Source organism: Myotis yumanensis, unplaced genomic scaffold (genome assembly GCF_028538775.1).
Source record: "Myotis yumanensis isolate MYYU_CA2020_CCGP unplaced genomic scaffold, mMyoYum1.0.hap1 SCAF_1, whole genome shotgun sequence".
Lineage (NCBI taxonomy): Eukaryota > Metazoa > Chordata > Mammalia > Chiroptera > Vespertilionidae > Myotis > Myotis yumanensis.
In genome coordinates, this window is record NW_027223752.1 from 8947637 (window position 1) to 8964465 (window position 16829).

The 16829-nt window shown below is 40.7% G+C and overlaps 1 protein-coding gene across 1 annotated transcript in view; it reads right to left on the bottom strand.

Annotated features, from left to right (window-relative positions):
* The window catches only part of LOC139009254 (protein unc-79 homolog), a 224255-nt gene that overhangs the window by 26081 nt on the left and 181345 nt on the right, over window positions 1-16829 (bottom strand). The window contains 3 exon segments of the mRNA XM_070413424.1: window positions 828-905; window positions 7095-7199; window positions 13934-14044. Of these exon segments, the coding sequence (XP_070269525.1) occupies window positions 828-905; window positions 7095-7199; window positions 13934-14044 (294 nt within the window).

The following is a 16829-nucleotide window of genomic DNA, read 5'->3' on the forward strand; positions in this document are numbered from 1 at the left end:
AGGGCGGGCCAGGTGGCCAACCTCCCACCATCTCCTCCTCCCGCAGGCCCAGCACTGATCTGCCCCAATTGTGGCTGGGCCAGCCAGACCCCACCTGTGCACGAATTCGTGCACTGGGCCTCTAGTCTTAACATATTTTACCAAATAGTTCACTAGTTGATAATAATGGAATTTTTTTAATTTTCAAAGAAAATATTATGAAGGAAAACAAGGTATTACAATGTTTATTTCTTTCTAGAAGTAGTTAAATCAAATTACTTAGTGGGAGCCAGTATAGGAAAATTGGTTCTGGAAAAATGAAATTTGAATCAAATCTAGTCTTTTTTTTAAATCCTCACCTGAGTATATATTTTTATTGATATTTTAGAGAGAGAGGAAAGGGGTGGAGAGAGAGAGAGAGAGGAACATTGATATGAGAGAGAAGCATCCATTGGTTGCCTCCCCTATGCACCCTGACCGGGGATCGAACCCACAACCTAGGTACGTGCCCTGACTGAAAATCAAACTCGCAACATTTTTGGGACAACACTCCAACCAACTGAGCCACACTGTCAATGCCAAATCTATTCTTTATGTCTGGTAATTCCTTTCCTCTCCTTAACTAGCTGCTTCAATTTTACTCACGTTTCCTGGAATTAAACGTTTCCAAGGGCTGAGATTAATTTAAATTTTCACTAGTTCTCTTTTTAAAAAGATGCTAATATGTTTTCAACTTTACAGTGTTTGTTCTATCAAAGTGAACCGGGACACAGGCCAAAAATACCTCTTTGCTAAATGAGGAAATGAGAAAACATAAAACGTAGACAATTAATTCAGTTGGGACTTACTCCAGGTACGGAGGCGATCATCTGCTTGCTCAGGATTGTTGACTCAGCTAGTTTGGTTCCAGCATCTGCACAAATAAACTAATAAGAAATTGAAAGGATAATTATTTTTAAGGGCATTTGGACAGTAATAAATAGTTTATAATTTTATTAACTTGGCTTAAATTCATTAGTGTTTACTCCCGTGACAATCTACCCTGGATTTATGGTACTTGCTAATCATGACAGCTGATTCCTATGAGAAATTCAGAATCATCGGACTGAGATGAACACACTGATTCTTACTTTACCCAGACAGCTCTGTGGCACTGGAAACGTGCATTTGGTCAAGGAAGAAAGAAAAGCTGTCAGCAATGTCAGATCAGTTCCAACATTACTCTATTTATTCTTCAGCACTCTTGACAGTTACTAAATTTTCATAGGTTTTTCCAGACTTCTAGCATTATATCATACATTTAGAATGAAAACAGAAAAACAATGAACCTCAGAGTGAGGATTCTAGCTGCTTCTTCCCCTCCAAGTCCCCTGCGTATCTGGTCTTCCTTACCCCACTTCGTTCACGCCTCTCTGTGCTAACAATGGCCCCCACTCCTGCTGTGTCCCAAGGGACTTTTCACTGTAGTAGTCATGACATGAGATTGCAATGACCTATGAGTCTATTTCTTCACCTGCCGGGAGCTCTTCGAGAGCACAGCCTCGATGCACCTCGCCCCAGCACTAGACTTACGCCTAACATCTCAGAAGGGCTCAGCAAGAGTTTGTGTAATGAAGTGATTCATCCATTATGTACAACTGAGATCATGATGGGGATGGATTTGCCAGATGACAATTTAATTCCTTCTTTACAGATATCTACAGGTATTTCCCACAATGCAACACCCAACTATTTATTAATGATTTTAGGCGGAAAGTTAAACATGAAGTCAGTCGAGTTTGCTCTGAGCTTTTATTTCCTGGTTAGTTTCTTTCTCCTGGTCTCTGCCCAGTGGCCCCAACCACTGTGGGATCCAAAGCCGCTGCTATGCAGAGTCCAGAGGCGCGGACAGAAGCTTTGGCACTGACAGCTCCTCCTAATTCCCTTCACTCACACACTGAAAGAGCAGAGAAGAGGTGGGTGGGTCGAGGCAACGAGATGAGCTCAGCTGGGCAGGCTCAGACCTTATGAAACTGGGAAGAGGTAATACAGGGCAGGGTGGTAGAGAAAATCTCAGGGAGGCCGGGTGAGGAACAGGAGCCAGCACATGCAGACTAACCAAGGGTCAGGATCAAAGCATTATAACAGGCGGCAGGTTTGGGCTAACAAGGAGGAGCTATAAGCCAAAGGCCTTCTGAGGTCAGGAAGCCCTGTGACTTCCTGGCCAAGGCCACCAGCTGGTCTTGATGAGCTCCTCCACGCAAGGTGCTTCTGTGCAGGTGACTGAGCAGGGGAGGCGGAGACAGCAGGCAGAGCTGTCTCTGAAAGCCGCATGGCAGCGTGGACACACATTTCCACGCTCACATTCTGTCATTTCCTCTTGCCTCCAATACAGTTACAGAAACTGAAGAATCTCCTTGGCCGGTAACTCCGAATCTAGTGCCAGCTAGTAACACCCAGGGAAAAGCTAAAGTTTTCCATTATTTTATTCAGGAATGCTTATGTCTGCTCTTCTAATTTGGGCTTATTTCTAATACAAGGAAAAGTAAGTAATCAGGATTAAAAAAAAAAAAAAAGTAAAGCCTATACCTTTGGCCAAAACCTGTAAGTAAAAAATCTGACAGAAGTACAGTGTGAGAAGAAGGAGCTCCCAAAATCCTGGCAGCTAGTTTTCCACATAAAATATATTTTCAAAAGCTCTCTGAGTCTGCAATTTAGACAAACTACTTAGAACTAAGTTCCCAAACCTATGCCAGGACACCAACATTTTAACTAATTTCTTTAAAACAGAAACAAGAGATGCACAGCGAATAGAGGCCAAGGGCAAGACAGAACTGTGAGGAAGGGAGCCCAGGGAGTGGGAGTGTCCCTGGGGCATCTAGAGCCCTCAGCCCCTCAAGCGTGCTTTCCGGCCTGGCTGTGCCCTGGAGGGCAAGACAAGATTCGTGAAGAAGCACAACTTCAACTTTCTTAATCTTCAGCAGAAGCCTCTCTCACCTACAAAGTGGAAGGAGTGGCATCATGTAAGTAGGTTGTCACCATGTAGGCTCAAGGTATGAGGCCAAATTCAAAAGTCTGATTTGTGATCTCTTAGAAGTCAAAATTAATTAAAAATCACCACTCTAAAAGTTATGGAGGTCTGTGGAGAGTCAAGAGTATAAAAGTGCCTAAGCCTGAAACCATCTACTATTTATTTTTCATCCATGCATTTTAATCCAGTGCATTTTAACATGATATGTAGGACTAAGTAAACTTTTCTCTCCTCATTTTATATAGCTGCCAACCAGGAACTGAAAAACGCCATTATAGAATTGCTCAAAATATAAAGATGTAACTAAAGTCAGGGAGGGAAGGATGACTACCATACAAGGAAGAATTTTATACTTTCAGATAGAAATAGGCACCCCTGCCCCAATACCAAAGAACACAGAAGAAACGCAGTATCCATTATGTGTCATTACTAACTTCATTATCAAAAGGAGACTCAAAATAGTATCTCCACCTCTCATCCCAAAGAGTGATCAGACTGTTGGTAACTCAACTAACATTAATAACCCCACACGCATACGCCTGTGAATTAAAAACAGCAGCGTGCCCCTGCCACTTCTTTGTCCTCCAGCCCACAGCTAACCTATCCTTCAAAGAAAACCTTTCACCCACACGATTTCTCACACGCGAACATGCAGGTATATCCCACACAGTGGGTGTGCTATATGCAAATTAGCAGAATGTCTATTCCTGGCATATAATGGGAGCTGAGTACGTTCTTTTGGATTTGAGCTTCTATCGCCTGTGTGGTGGCTGCTAGTGGGCTATCACTTTATTATGAAAACTCTGCTTCGATCCACCTTGAGAACACTTACAATTACATCTGACAGCAGACCAGCAGAAAAGAAAACATGGTAGGTGAGAGCAAAACTGTCAACAGATCTGAGTTAAAGCAGTAAGACAAAGCCTTGGTCCACAGTGCAGAACAACCACACCCTGAAGGTTGACATTTTAGATTCTGAAGAATACATACAATTTTTTCTATTTTGCAAATTATTTCCTGTTTTCATGCCTCTTTTTCTTAAAAAAAAAAAAATCCACTTGAACATCCAAGGTCGCCTGACTTTATATGTAAGTAATAACTAATAGGAGTCATGGCTGGACACCCACTACAGGCGGGAAGTTTCCGTGAACCAGCCTCCAGCAAGAAATTCTAGGGATTAGAAAACAGATCGGTCACTGTCTTGAAATGTTTAGAACTTGGGTTGCCTCACATTCCTTGGGCAAGTGTTTCATTGTTCTTTACGGGGATGCTTACCGAGAGTATTTGGTAAACAACAAAGGCACAGCCTATCTATGAGACTAGAAACAGCTCCATCTCTATCAGCTCATCTATCTTCTAAGTTATTAACTCAAGAGGGAGAGGAAACACTAGTGTTTTCCTGGTGGCTGAAAGAATGCAGGGCAAATCCAAGGTTTGAGGAACCGACTTCTCACTAATGGGGCCAATGTCACGTATGACAGCTCCCCAGAGGAGGTTTTCCTTCCAAACACTGCTTTCTTTTCTGTTTCCAAGCTGCATTTTCAGTTAAACAAGCCACCCCACTGCTTCAGATGGGGGGCCCTGATATCTTTACAGGAAGTCACTGTCTGCCTCAGACACATTACGTGTCCACATTGGGAGCTGGTCCTCCGGGAGCCAGGGCCTGCTGTGCCGTCCCAGGAAAGGGAAGAGCTTTCTCTGACTCCAGGCTGGATTCTCTGGCCTAAGAGAAGCCACCAGAGAGCAGGTTGTGCCCTGTGCGATCCCCAGGGCACACCTGGAGGGCCCAGGCAGTCAAGGGCAAGAGGAAAAGGAACAGGAAACCTCTATAGAAGGATGCGCTATTCATGAAGAGCGACAAGTGCTTCTTCATCCCACGAGTGGCCCCACAGAGGACTTCTCTCCACCCCTTAGCCAGGAGTCACAGGGCAGATACGGGAACTTTTAAGTATGCCTCCCTTTTATTTCTCTCAGTAATGAAAATTGTTTATTCTAAAGCTTATAGAACAAAGGCATATTACTTCAAAATGGCACAATGCTTAACATCCTTCGTTGGAGGTGGAAACATTCGTAAAGTTGTTCTCCATGGGCACAATCTCAAAATGTCTCCAAAATACCTCTCCAACCTAAATAATTTTACAACTAGATTTGTGAAATTGAATGATTCAATGACAAATACACATTTGTTTTAAAAAGATGAAATGGAATTCACTGACATGATATATGAGAGTCCAAAAAACACATTCAGTCAGAAGAACCTACATTTTTGCCCTCTTTCTTCCTAAAACTAATTTGTTTTTGTTATCCATTCACCTCGCTATGATGCAATAATCACTGTTTTCATGGTTCCCTTGAGCGCTGGGCAATTGAACGTGTCAGTGTTCTTCTGCCGTCTCGTGACAAGTGCTTATTATGGTTGACTAATGTACCTCCAGAAGACCGGCCACCCGCTGCAGACGCGGCGTCGGGGCTGGACCCCGAGAAGATCAGCCTCGTAGATTGGCTCTGCCAGAAACCGGGGCCAATTAAGAGCCTGCTCCCCGATACCCACAGGACAGCACCTTCCAGGCCTGAAACGTAGGCTGTTTGGAGGTCGCCAACCAAAACTCTATCAGAAGCAAGTGACTTCTAGACACGGGACCTGTGAGCCTTAACTCTCTCGTGCAGAGTTCATGAAGCCCAGTTCACCGCCCTCCCCTCCAAATCAGTGTTGATCCCATTAACCTTCACGGTCACTTGTGTCAGAGTTGCTTGTGCTCAAAAGCGGTGTAGCTGCTAATGTGTGAGCAGGAGGGGCTGGCCTATGGCAGCCACTGGGAGAGTCAACAGCTGCCCGGCCTCAGGAACACAGAGATTTCCAGGCTGTGGTTTTGCTTCTACCCTCCTCTTGGGCTGCCTAGCAGCGTGGTTCAATGGGGGCCACTTCCCTCTGACTACGCCATGCCCGGCACCCACGGCTGTCATCTTCCAGCAATCGCTGCCCTCACAGAGCTTCAATGTGCCCCCAGAGGCTCTTCGAAGACAACTGAGGCCCATTCTTCGTTGAAGGTATACCAACCCTTTATTAAATCTCAAGGCTGTGAGAGAAACTCAATTCTGGTCCTAAGGACGAGTATTATATACTAGTGAGGGAAGGGGACCCAGTGGTGGATATTAAATGGCAAATGACAGGTATCCTTCCTCCTCTTTTTCCGGGTAAATGCCTCAACTTCTATGCACACACACACACACACACACACACAGTCCTTTTTCTACACCATTTCCACACTCAGTACACACCCATTACACTATGGTGGAGATTTTTTACTTGTCACCTTCACCTACCAGATAATAAATCTTGGAAGGAAGGGGCCATGGCTTATTCATATCTGTTTCCCCAGTACCTGAGCCAGGTCAAGGCTCATAATGGCTTAATGAGCCTTCCTCCATCTCTCAGGCTGAGTTGGCCACTCCCTGCTCCTAGTACTTTACATACTGCACAATGGTTAGCGTATTATCGGCCTGGGCCTATGCCTTTTTCATCTCTGTATTCCCAAAACCTCGTCCAAAATAGGTGGTAAGTAAATATTTGTCAAGGGAAATAGTGCTGAGTAGTCAAATGTGTCCAGATAATGAAAGGCTTCAGTAGTTCAGGCACTACAGCGTCACTGTAGGTTTTCAATGCAGGGCGTGATCTGATATAAAGTAGACTTTTAGCAGAATTCGACTAGGTGGTCATAAGCCAGAAGACTGGATTGGTGTGGAGAGAGAAGAAGGCAGTACAAAACGCTCAGGGCTGTTATGGTCACCTGGGCAAGTGACAGAAAGCCTGACCAGGCTGTGCTCCACAATGAACAGACCCGGAGGTCGGATGCTGACTCTACATACGCCAGCTATGTGATCGTGGGCAAGTCACTGAACCCCCCGAGCCTCAATCTCCTCATCTATGATACAGAACCAATGTCTCCTACGGCTGTAAGGATAAAGTGAGGGGAATATGTAAAGCATATTGCCCGGAACAAACAGGGGCAGAAATATTTGATTTATGCATATGTCCCATAGCTTCCTTGTTTTTCCAAATATGAGTGGATCTTATGAAAGTATTACAAACAAGCCATAAGCCTACCTGGACAAGCAGAAGGAGGTTTGTATCTGGTAGAGGAGATTTCAGCTTCAGGGCCTGCAGGAGTTCCAGAACAACACTACGAGACAAGTACAGTTTATCCCGCTCCTAAATAGAACAAAATAGAAGGAGGTAAGCAATTTCTAAAATTCAATTAGAACAGATCAAAGTCAAAAGAGCTTCTAAAAGATTCATAGATCAGAAATAAAAAATACTATTTAAAAATGCATAATGAACTGTCCTCAATAAATAAAATTAAAACTAAAAAGGAAAAAATTTTAAAGGCATTTTTGTGTGTATGAGTTTACTGCAACACTGAGAACACATAATTTTTTTACAATATCTTTTTATTGATTTCAGAGAGGGAGAGAGAGATAGAAACATCAATGATGAGAGAAAATCACTGATCAGCTGTCTCCTGCATGCCCCCTACTAGGGATCAAGTCCACAACCCGGGCATGTGCCCTGACTGGGAATTGAACCATGTCTTTCTGGTTCATAAGTCAATGCTCAACCACTGAGCAACACCGGCCAGGTGAGAACACATAATTTAATGCAGGGGTGTGGAATGTCCGGCCTGCGGGCCATATAAGGCCTGAGAAATCATTTAGTCTGGCCCTGCCAAGGCATTAGGGGTGAGTTAATGAAATGTTTGACCAAATATACCAGGCTAATTTTTAAAGTGATAATTTTATATGGCCCACAAATGATGTTATAAATATCCAAATGGCCCTTGGCAGAAAAAATGGTTCCCCATTCCTCATTTAATGGATAAGAAAACAAAAGGCCTGCTCTTCAATACTGAAATCACAGGATTTGGTTCCTATACACAGGGAATGATATAGGTTCCCAGCATTGCAGAAATTAAGCAAATCTAAAAGATTTTTGTTTCAATGGAAAATTATTTAGAGACAAATATGTACAACTGCTTAAAGGATCTCGAATACTTAATACTTTTTAAATGGATAATTTTAAGCACACAGAAAAATAAAGAGGTGAAATATATTATATACTTCATCAAATCGTAACATTTTGCTCTGATTTTACATTTTTTAAATAATAAATCAAACACCACAGCAACAGTTGAAGGTACCTATATGGTGCTCTCTATTCTTTCTCCCTTCCTTGAAGTAGCCACTATTTTGAATCTGCTTATTACTTCATGTATGTTTTTATACTTTTAATACATATGTATTATATTCGTATTATTTTGCATATTTTAAGGTTTCTATTATAATGTATTATTATAAAATACTAGAGGCCCGATGCATGAAATTTGTGCAAAAGTAGGCCTTCCTTCCCCCACTGCCGGCACTGGCTTCCCTCCCACCATCCGCAGGCACCTGGGATCCAGGCTTCCCTCGCAGCCCTGGCTTCGTCCAACCTAATTAGCATATTATGCTTTTATTATTATAATGTCCGATGCTTATCTCCATTATAATGTGTAATATTATTTTTGCATGTTTTAAAATTTCTATTATAGTGCATAACATGATACATATATATATTGCATATTTTTAACTTCCTATCATGGTATCATACTCTGCATCTCTTTCTGCAACTTATAATTTTTCACTACATTACATTTTTTTAAATTAGCCCCTCTTGATACACACAGCTCTAATTCATTCAACTAAATGGATTAATAATGTATATGAACATCCCCAAACCCATCGACCTGTCCTCCTATCAGTGGAACGCTAGATTGTTTTTAAGTTTGTCTTTTTTATTGTCAATTGTAACCGATGCAAAAAAGTATATAAAACCTAAGTGCACAGATAAGTGGATTAGCACCAGCAGCAGGCCAAACAGCAGCTCACGTAAGCATCTTAGAAGCCTCCTGTGTGTCCTTTCTTAACCACAATCAAGAACCTGGAGACCCTGAGGGTTTGTATCCAACTGTCTTTTCTTTCTACGCATTCTTGCCCATGCTATCTTGCCTTCTCATATGTCCAGTTATCTTTGTGTGCTGGATGCTTTATTAAAAAGTTATTTATAAAAATAATTTGAGGCCTGAAATGTTATCTTCCTCCAAAGAGCTTTCTTTTTTTTTTTTTTGCTGGGTTCCTGGAGGCACTTGAGGTACAGAGTTACCTTAAATGTACGAAACGAACTTTCTTATCTTGGGCCACCAAAGAACTTGACACCCAGCTGTGTCCATAAGAGGGCAAGTTTATTTCTGAGTTATCTTTACTTTGTGGTTCTGACCAAAAGTGTATGTGAGGGTGGGCGTATTAGACAGAGTTCCTGACAGAGTTCCCACTCGTGATAGATCCTGGATTGTGACTTCTGTCCCCCTAGCCTGAATCTTCCAGAATTTTGGCTAAGTCTTTCAGTCCCTTCTTCCAGAGAGGCAAACACCTACCTTCAGGGCTAGACTCACATCTCTGCATTCCTCTGCTCTCCCAGATCTGAGCCTGGCCACTCTTCTATATCTGGTTAGCATTTTAATGCTTTTAAGAAGTTTTCAAAAAATATTCTGTTCACTTTTTTAAACTTTAAGTTAAATGGGAGGATAGGTTCAAATTGTCTACTTCATCCTTATCAGGGAGGAAGGCTAGGAATTTTTAAATGTATATGTTATTTCGTGAGAATAAGCCTCTTTATTATGCTGGGTCCTCATCCATGAACATGAGCTGTGTCTCTATTAAACATTGTTTAATAATATTTTCTGGTTATCTCCATAAAGTTCTTGCAGATTTTGATAGATTTTTTGTTGCCATAATAAATGATATTTTTAAAGTATATTTACTAGTATAATCATTTGTAGCTGAATATTAAGGTAGGTAATTTCTGGGTATCCATTTGTACCCAGCATTCTTGCTGAACTCTCTTATAAAAGTTATAAAAAGGTGCCAATAGATAGATTCTCTTTGGTTCATTTATAATCACATATCTACAAAAAGTGAGAGTTTTATTTTTCCTTTCCTTTCCAATATGTTGGATTTTTCTTCCTGTCTTACTGAACTTAGTAGGACACGCAGGACGAGAGTGAATAGGAGCAGCGGTAACGGGCATCCTTGTCTTACTTATTATTGTAAAGGGACTACTGCTGGCACTTCACCATTAAGTATAATGTTTCCTAGAGGTTTCTGATTAACAGCCTTTGTCAAGTTAAAGCAGTTACTTCTATTTCTAGTTGGACAAGAATTATCGTAAGTGGATGTTGAATTATAAAGAGTGTTTCTTTTCTATCTGCTGAGATAATGATAAAAGTTTTTCTACATTAATCTGGTAACACGGTGACATAAATAAGTGTTCTAATAGTTAAGCCACTATTACATTTCAAGAAAATCCTCACTAGGTCATGAGGCTTTGGTTTAAAAAAAATCCTTAATTTGCTATTATTCCTTCAGAATTTTTGTATCTTTGTCAGGTTAGTATCAACTATCTATTGGCCTCATAATGTATTGCAATACATCTTTTAGTACTTGTTTCAGTTAAAAATATATTAGGAAGTTTCTAATTTTCCAAATAGTTTATTTAGCCTTCACTCTTAAATAATAGCTTAGCTGGTAGAGAATTCCAGGTGAACCATTATTTTTTTTCTCACAATTTTAAAGACATTTTCCCCATTATCTTCTGGCTTCCATTGTGCTGTTGAGAAGTTTGTTGTCAGTCTATCTACAAAGTGTCTTTTCTTTTGCTTGCTCTTAAAAAATTTTATCTGTCTTGGTTGTTCTGTCAATTTGTACATTACTTATGTAGTCTATGACATGAGCAGGTAAATTTTTAGTTTATTTGTAATACTTTTAGTGCTCATTGTGCTTCCTGAATCAAAGCATTAATGACTTTCATCAATTCTAGAGTTGCTAAGAAACCTATTTTCCCTCTCTGAAACACTTCTCTTTCTCATCATGATCTCTTCATCTCTTTGCTGCATACTATGTAGTTTCTTCAGTTCTACTTTCCATTTTACCAATTCCCTCTTTGGCTATGTCTAATTTGCTGTTTAACCTGTCCATCAAGTTTTTTATGTCAGTGACTATTTCATTTCTAGACTTCCTACTTTTTTCAATTCTTTCTGGGTGTGTTTTTTTAAGTGACTAAATGTCTTCTCATGTTTTTAATTCTCCTTTGCCTGATTATCATTTAAAGTATGTTTTATAATTTCTATCACATCGTTCTAATACTGGAAATCCTTAGGGGGAAAATAATCTTGCTGTTTGTTGACTGTTATCTAGCTCATGGTGGATTATTTCTTCATATGATTTATAATTTTAGATTCTGGCTCATGTTCATCAGGATTTTATTTGTGGGAATCCTGTTAGGCCTAAGTCGAAAGCATATCCCTCCAGAGAGGTTTGAGGATTGACTTCAGGTTTGCATCTGCCAGACTCTCCAATGCTATTCCTTGCTCAGCACCTATGTTACTTGGCTTTTTAGTTCAGAGCATGTAGGTATTATAAATCAAATTCTAAACATGTTCAAAGGTAGGTTCATGCTTACTAATTCTCAAAGTTACTATAAATCTTTCAGTTCTTAGATTATACAGATCCCATTCTTTGTCACCTCCATATAAGAATATATTCTTTCCCAATCACCCTTTCACCAAATGGATAGCCTGTCAAGGGTCCTGACTTCCTGCTGGGGATGACTCCGTTCCAACTCCCAGCCTTAAACAGTCCCAAGACCTCAGCTCCTTTCTCTGTGTGGGCTTTAAAACTCAAGCCACTAAGTTGCCGAAGCAAGCACCACCGCCCCTTCCCTATCTCGAGACTTCTACACTATCAGCTTCTATGCTTACCCTCTGGTTCTCAATGTCCTCTGTAGTTTTGTCTCCTTTCATTTTTATAAAATTAGCTCTATTTTAAAAATCATGTTTATTTCATCCAGGATTTCTGGTGCTTAAGTGGGGCAGTTTTCAGGTTATCTAGGATGCCAGATTGGCAGAAAGAGAAGTCTCCAAGTCCCTTACGTTTCCATGCCCTTTCTTTTTATTAAATATAGAGAAGGCTTGATTAGACACTGCTATTTAACAATTTCCGATAGTTTCTCATTATCTATGAAGTAGGTGGGAACACCCTAGATTGAAGCTTTCTGTAAGTAACATTCATTTCAAGTTGAAAAATGAGAAAGGGTGATGACAGTAGGATGTGGGAGGCCCCTAAAGTTATGATCGATTATGAGGGGATAATAATGTATAGTGAGTATTCAAATCCAAGAATATGTTGAATTCAAATTGGTGGAAGTTCCCCTGTCATTAATACCAATACTGGACAACTTAATAAATTCAAACTCATTGTGGTTCCTCCTTTGGAAAATGCACTAATTTCAATAAATCAAGCATAAAGAAAATGACTTTTAAATACAGAGCATCTTTTCATTCTATTTGGTGCTGTGTCCTACAGATCTATTTTTTTTTTTAAGTAAAATGAAGGAAAAGGTTATTTTTCAGGAAGGATTTGAAAATAGCCAAAATGCTGATTATTTTGGTAGTTAGGAAACATATCATTCCAGACAGAGTAATGGTTTATAATCAGAAAGCCTAAAGAGAGGATTATCACGGAACACTTAACATGGCAGAGTGGACACAAAATGGAAAGAAATGAGACAACTATGTTTTAAATAGAATTAAAGCCTTGGTATAAAATTAGATTTTCATGAGGAAAATAAAGGGCTTACAGAAGTGAACAACATGAATAAAGGAGCATTCTGAACATTCAAGAAAACAGCAGAAACAGAGACCCCATTGAAAATAAACTTGGAAATTGGAAAGTAAGATTTGCACATTGTCCGTAAGGACAGAAATGCCTCCTGCTTTTCCATTAGCGTCTACCAGCTCCAACAAGGCTGCTATATGCACTGGGCAAGCAGTAGTTTTCCACTTCGCCAGCGGTGGGGCAGGGGATCTAACGCTAATGCAATAGAGAAAGCATTATTAAGGCAAGATGACAAAAGATGAGATTACAATCTCGGAGGCCGAGAACCCAGCCCTGGGGAGACAGATAAATGATGAGAATTAAGGAGCTCTTCACAGGCTTTTACAAATGACTGCCTAATTTTTTTCTACTTTGGGTATAAAATAATATGTAGTGATGGCTAGCCCATTAATCATGGGTGAACTTGAGAAGGACTTTAAGAGGTCATTTAGACTATTATCTCATTTCAATCAAAATGCCTCTTCTCTTGTCCAGCCGGCATGGCTCAGTGGTTGAGCATCAACTTATGAACCAAGAAGTCATGGTTTGGATTCCTGGTCAGGGCACATGCCCGGGTTGAGGGCTCAATCCCCAGTTGGGGCATATAGGAGACAGCCGATCAATGGTTCTCTCTTATCAATACGTTTCTATCTCTCTTTCCTTATTCCTTCCTCTCTGAAATCAATAAAAACATTTTTTTAAATAGTTCTTCTCGTCTAAACTATATGATTCTCAATCCTCCAAACTTGCATATTTAAGACATTTTATGTACATACTAGAGGCCCGGTGCATGGATTCATGCACTGGTGGGGTCCCTTGGCCTGGCCTGCAGGGAACTAGCCAAAACCAGCTCTCTGACATCCCCTGAGGGGTCCTGGATTCCAAGAGGGTGGTTCTCGGGTGACGCACTCTGGAATCAGGCTCCCTTCTCCCTGGTTCCAGGTGCATCACCTGAGACCCACAGTTGCCAAGTCACCACAGCTTGGCAGCTCCTGCATTGAGCATCTGCCCCCTGGTGGTCATTGCGCATCATAGCTACTGGTTGAACGGTCGAACAGTCAGACATTTAGGCTTTTATATATGTGGATGTAAAGTGTTTCTTTCCAATGATATTTATTAGACCTCAGTAGAATTACCCATTTTAAAACTATATTGAAGCAATTAGCCTAACAGGGATTTGACACAACTATGCACACTTACCTTAGTGAAAGCTCGGTAACATAAGCCACACACCTCCACCAGGTAGGCCAGAGTGAAGACAGCATTCTGAATTACAAAGCTGAGCAGTTTTGAAAACGGTTCCAACAAACTCTGCAATGAGATAGGGGCCAAATAAAACCCATTGCTGACTCTTTCATTTTAAAAAGTATTAAAGTCTTATGATACTTTAATGGGATCACTCTTTTCTTTTTATTTAAAATCTGTTGCCAGGTGGCTACTGTACCAACGCTGTTGGTCTAACGAGAACAGAACTATACCTTCAATCAATGGCTTGAAGAGCATGGTTTAATCATTTTATTGCTTTAAGAAAGCATTTTTTTTCCAGACGGCATCATTTTTAAACCCACGAAGTCCAATGCTATCCTCATGTGCACCCCAGCTGCCGAGGCTCGGAGAGGTTTGCATTAGATCTCCCACTCTATTGCTCAGAACCCCTAGGACTCTGTGGGTTCATCAGATCCAGCCCCTCTCAAAGTTTGTCACCTCAGTTAGATAGCACAAACCAACCCTGGCATGCGAGCACCAAAGCACGATTAGCTTAGAGACAATTCATCATGACCCAGCTTCCTGCCAAGGTTAACATCAAAAAGGCATTGTCAGTTTTGCTTTCCCCACCTGAAATCCACCCGTAAAGGGTCAGTTTTAATCCATATGCTTTCTGAAGCCATTTAGAAACATTTATGGAGCACTAACTAAGTACCAGGCAGAGTTAGAAGTTTTCATATAGTTTCTCTTATTCAAATTCCTTATAACAATCCTGGGGAGACAGTATGCTACAACAGGTAAGGACACAGGTCTAGAGTTTCACACACGTGTTTTCAAACTCTAGCTCTCTGTGACCTTGGATAGGTGACTTAATCTCTCTGGACTTGGTTCTCTCCTCTGCAAAGGACAGGTAACAATGCCCTCCACGTCACTGTATTGTTGTGAGAATTAAAGGGGATAAGCCCTCCATCACTATTAGCTGTGATCTGCTTCATAACTCTGAAGCTTCAGCACCCCTATGCTGCAGCGGAGGCAGTTAAGCAGGAAGTAACTTGCTCAAAGCCATGCAGATATCAAATGGTATTCAAAACCAAACTCCAGGGCAATTTCCAGAGGCAGAATTGCTCTGTGGGGAAGACAGGATTATTTAGATTGGGTTCCAAAAGACTCCCAGGCCATTATTCCCACTACCTCTGAACCTCTACAGTCCTAACTGTCTGGATTATGAAAGTAATGCCTGCTCCATGTGTAAATGCAGGATCTGTAGAAAGTATAGATGAGGAAATAGAAGTCATCCATAATCCTACCACCCAGTGATAACATTTTGTTATATTTCCCTTCTTTGTGGCACACAAGTTTATAAGTTGAAATCTTACACATATACAATCCTACATTTTGTTAATATAATAATAAAAGTAATGTCCAATGCTACTTAATTCTTCATAATCATCCATTTCAATGACCACAAAGTCCGTTTCATGATAACATCCCAATAAATAGATTTTTGCACAATATTTGCATTTTCTTCTTATTCCTTAGAATAGAGTCCCAGAAAATAAATGACTAAATCAAAGGATATGGTCATTTTAAGATCCTTTTTCCTTATTGATATAAAAATGAATTCATTACATGTGAGTTGCCCCTGGGGGTAGGAATTATACCTTTAATTTGTTTGTATTCCCCACATAAACCCATGTAGTACATGCCACATAAAATAAATCTTAAAGAGAAACGCTTTGAAGAAGTACTGCTGATTCAGCATTCTTTGCTCTGTATAAATGTTGCCTTGGATGATGGATGAATGGGGACAGGAATATGTCTCTGTTGATATATAACGCATCCCTGCTTGCCAAGAAATAAAGAAGCCTCAATTCAAACCTACATAGAAATTTGCTGTTTCATCCAGCAAAGCAGCATGGTGATGGGGCGATATGGTGCAACGGAAAAATCAAGGAACTTGAAACCAAAGGACCTAAGTTCCACTAACCAGCTCTGTGACCTTGGCCAAGACTTCATCTCTCTGAGCCTTTCCCTTAACTGTTAACCAACAGATTAGACCAAATGATCTCTTTGCAGCTTTCCAGCATCAACCATGAGTCTGTGAAAGCACATTCAAGGTAAACATTACAGGAAATGTGCCTTCTTGGTATATTAACTAATAGTCACAAGCCACTGCAGTACCAACTACTGCACCATTGCATATAACGCAGCCCAGAAAGGAAGCCAGGAACGCAAAGGCGAACGGGACGCAGTGCTGGAATTCATGAAGCTCAGTCTCACCGGGGAGACGTCGGTACAATATAAGAGCTAATTCAGAGAGCTCTATCACGTACTGTGGGATATGATATAGGAGGAAGTTGCTACAGAGAATATGAGCGTTTTTCATTGAAATTCAAATTCTCATTATGAAGATTGAGAAGTTCGCCTCACTGACAAGGATATACAGCATTTCAGGTAAAGGAAATGGCCTAAGCAAAGGCAAGGAAGTATGAAATTAAATAAGACTATAAATGCAAAGCAGTTATCACAATGCCTGCCATCTGGTGCGTGCTCAGAAACAGTGGTTGTTGTTTTGATGATGATGATGATGATGATGATGATTATGAAAATAGGCAGGAGGCATGGGGGGTGGGACAGGTAGCCGAGGACTAAATTGGAAAGGTAGGCTGGCAAGTTAATGAAGTACCTTCTTCTTATGCCACATTAAGGCATTTTGGACATTACCCTAAAAGAAATGAGAAAGTATCAAAGATTTTAAAGCGAGGAATTAATGTGATGAGATCTGTGTTTAGAAGGATCACCTTGTTCGTCGTATGGAGGATAGACTGATGGACATGGCCCCAAACTAAGAGGACCAATGATTAAAAATGATGCTGTGATATAGTTAAGC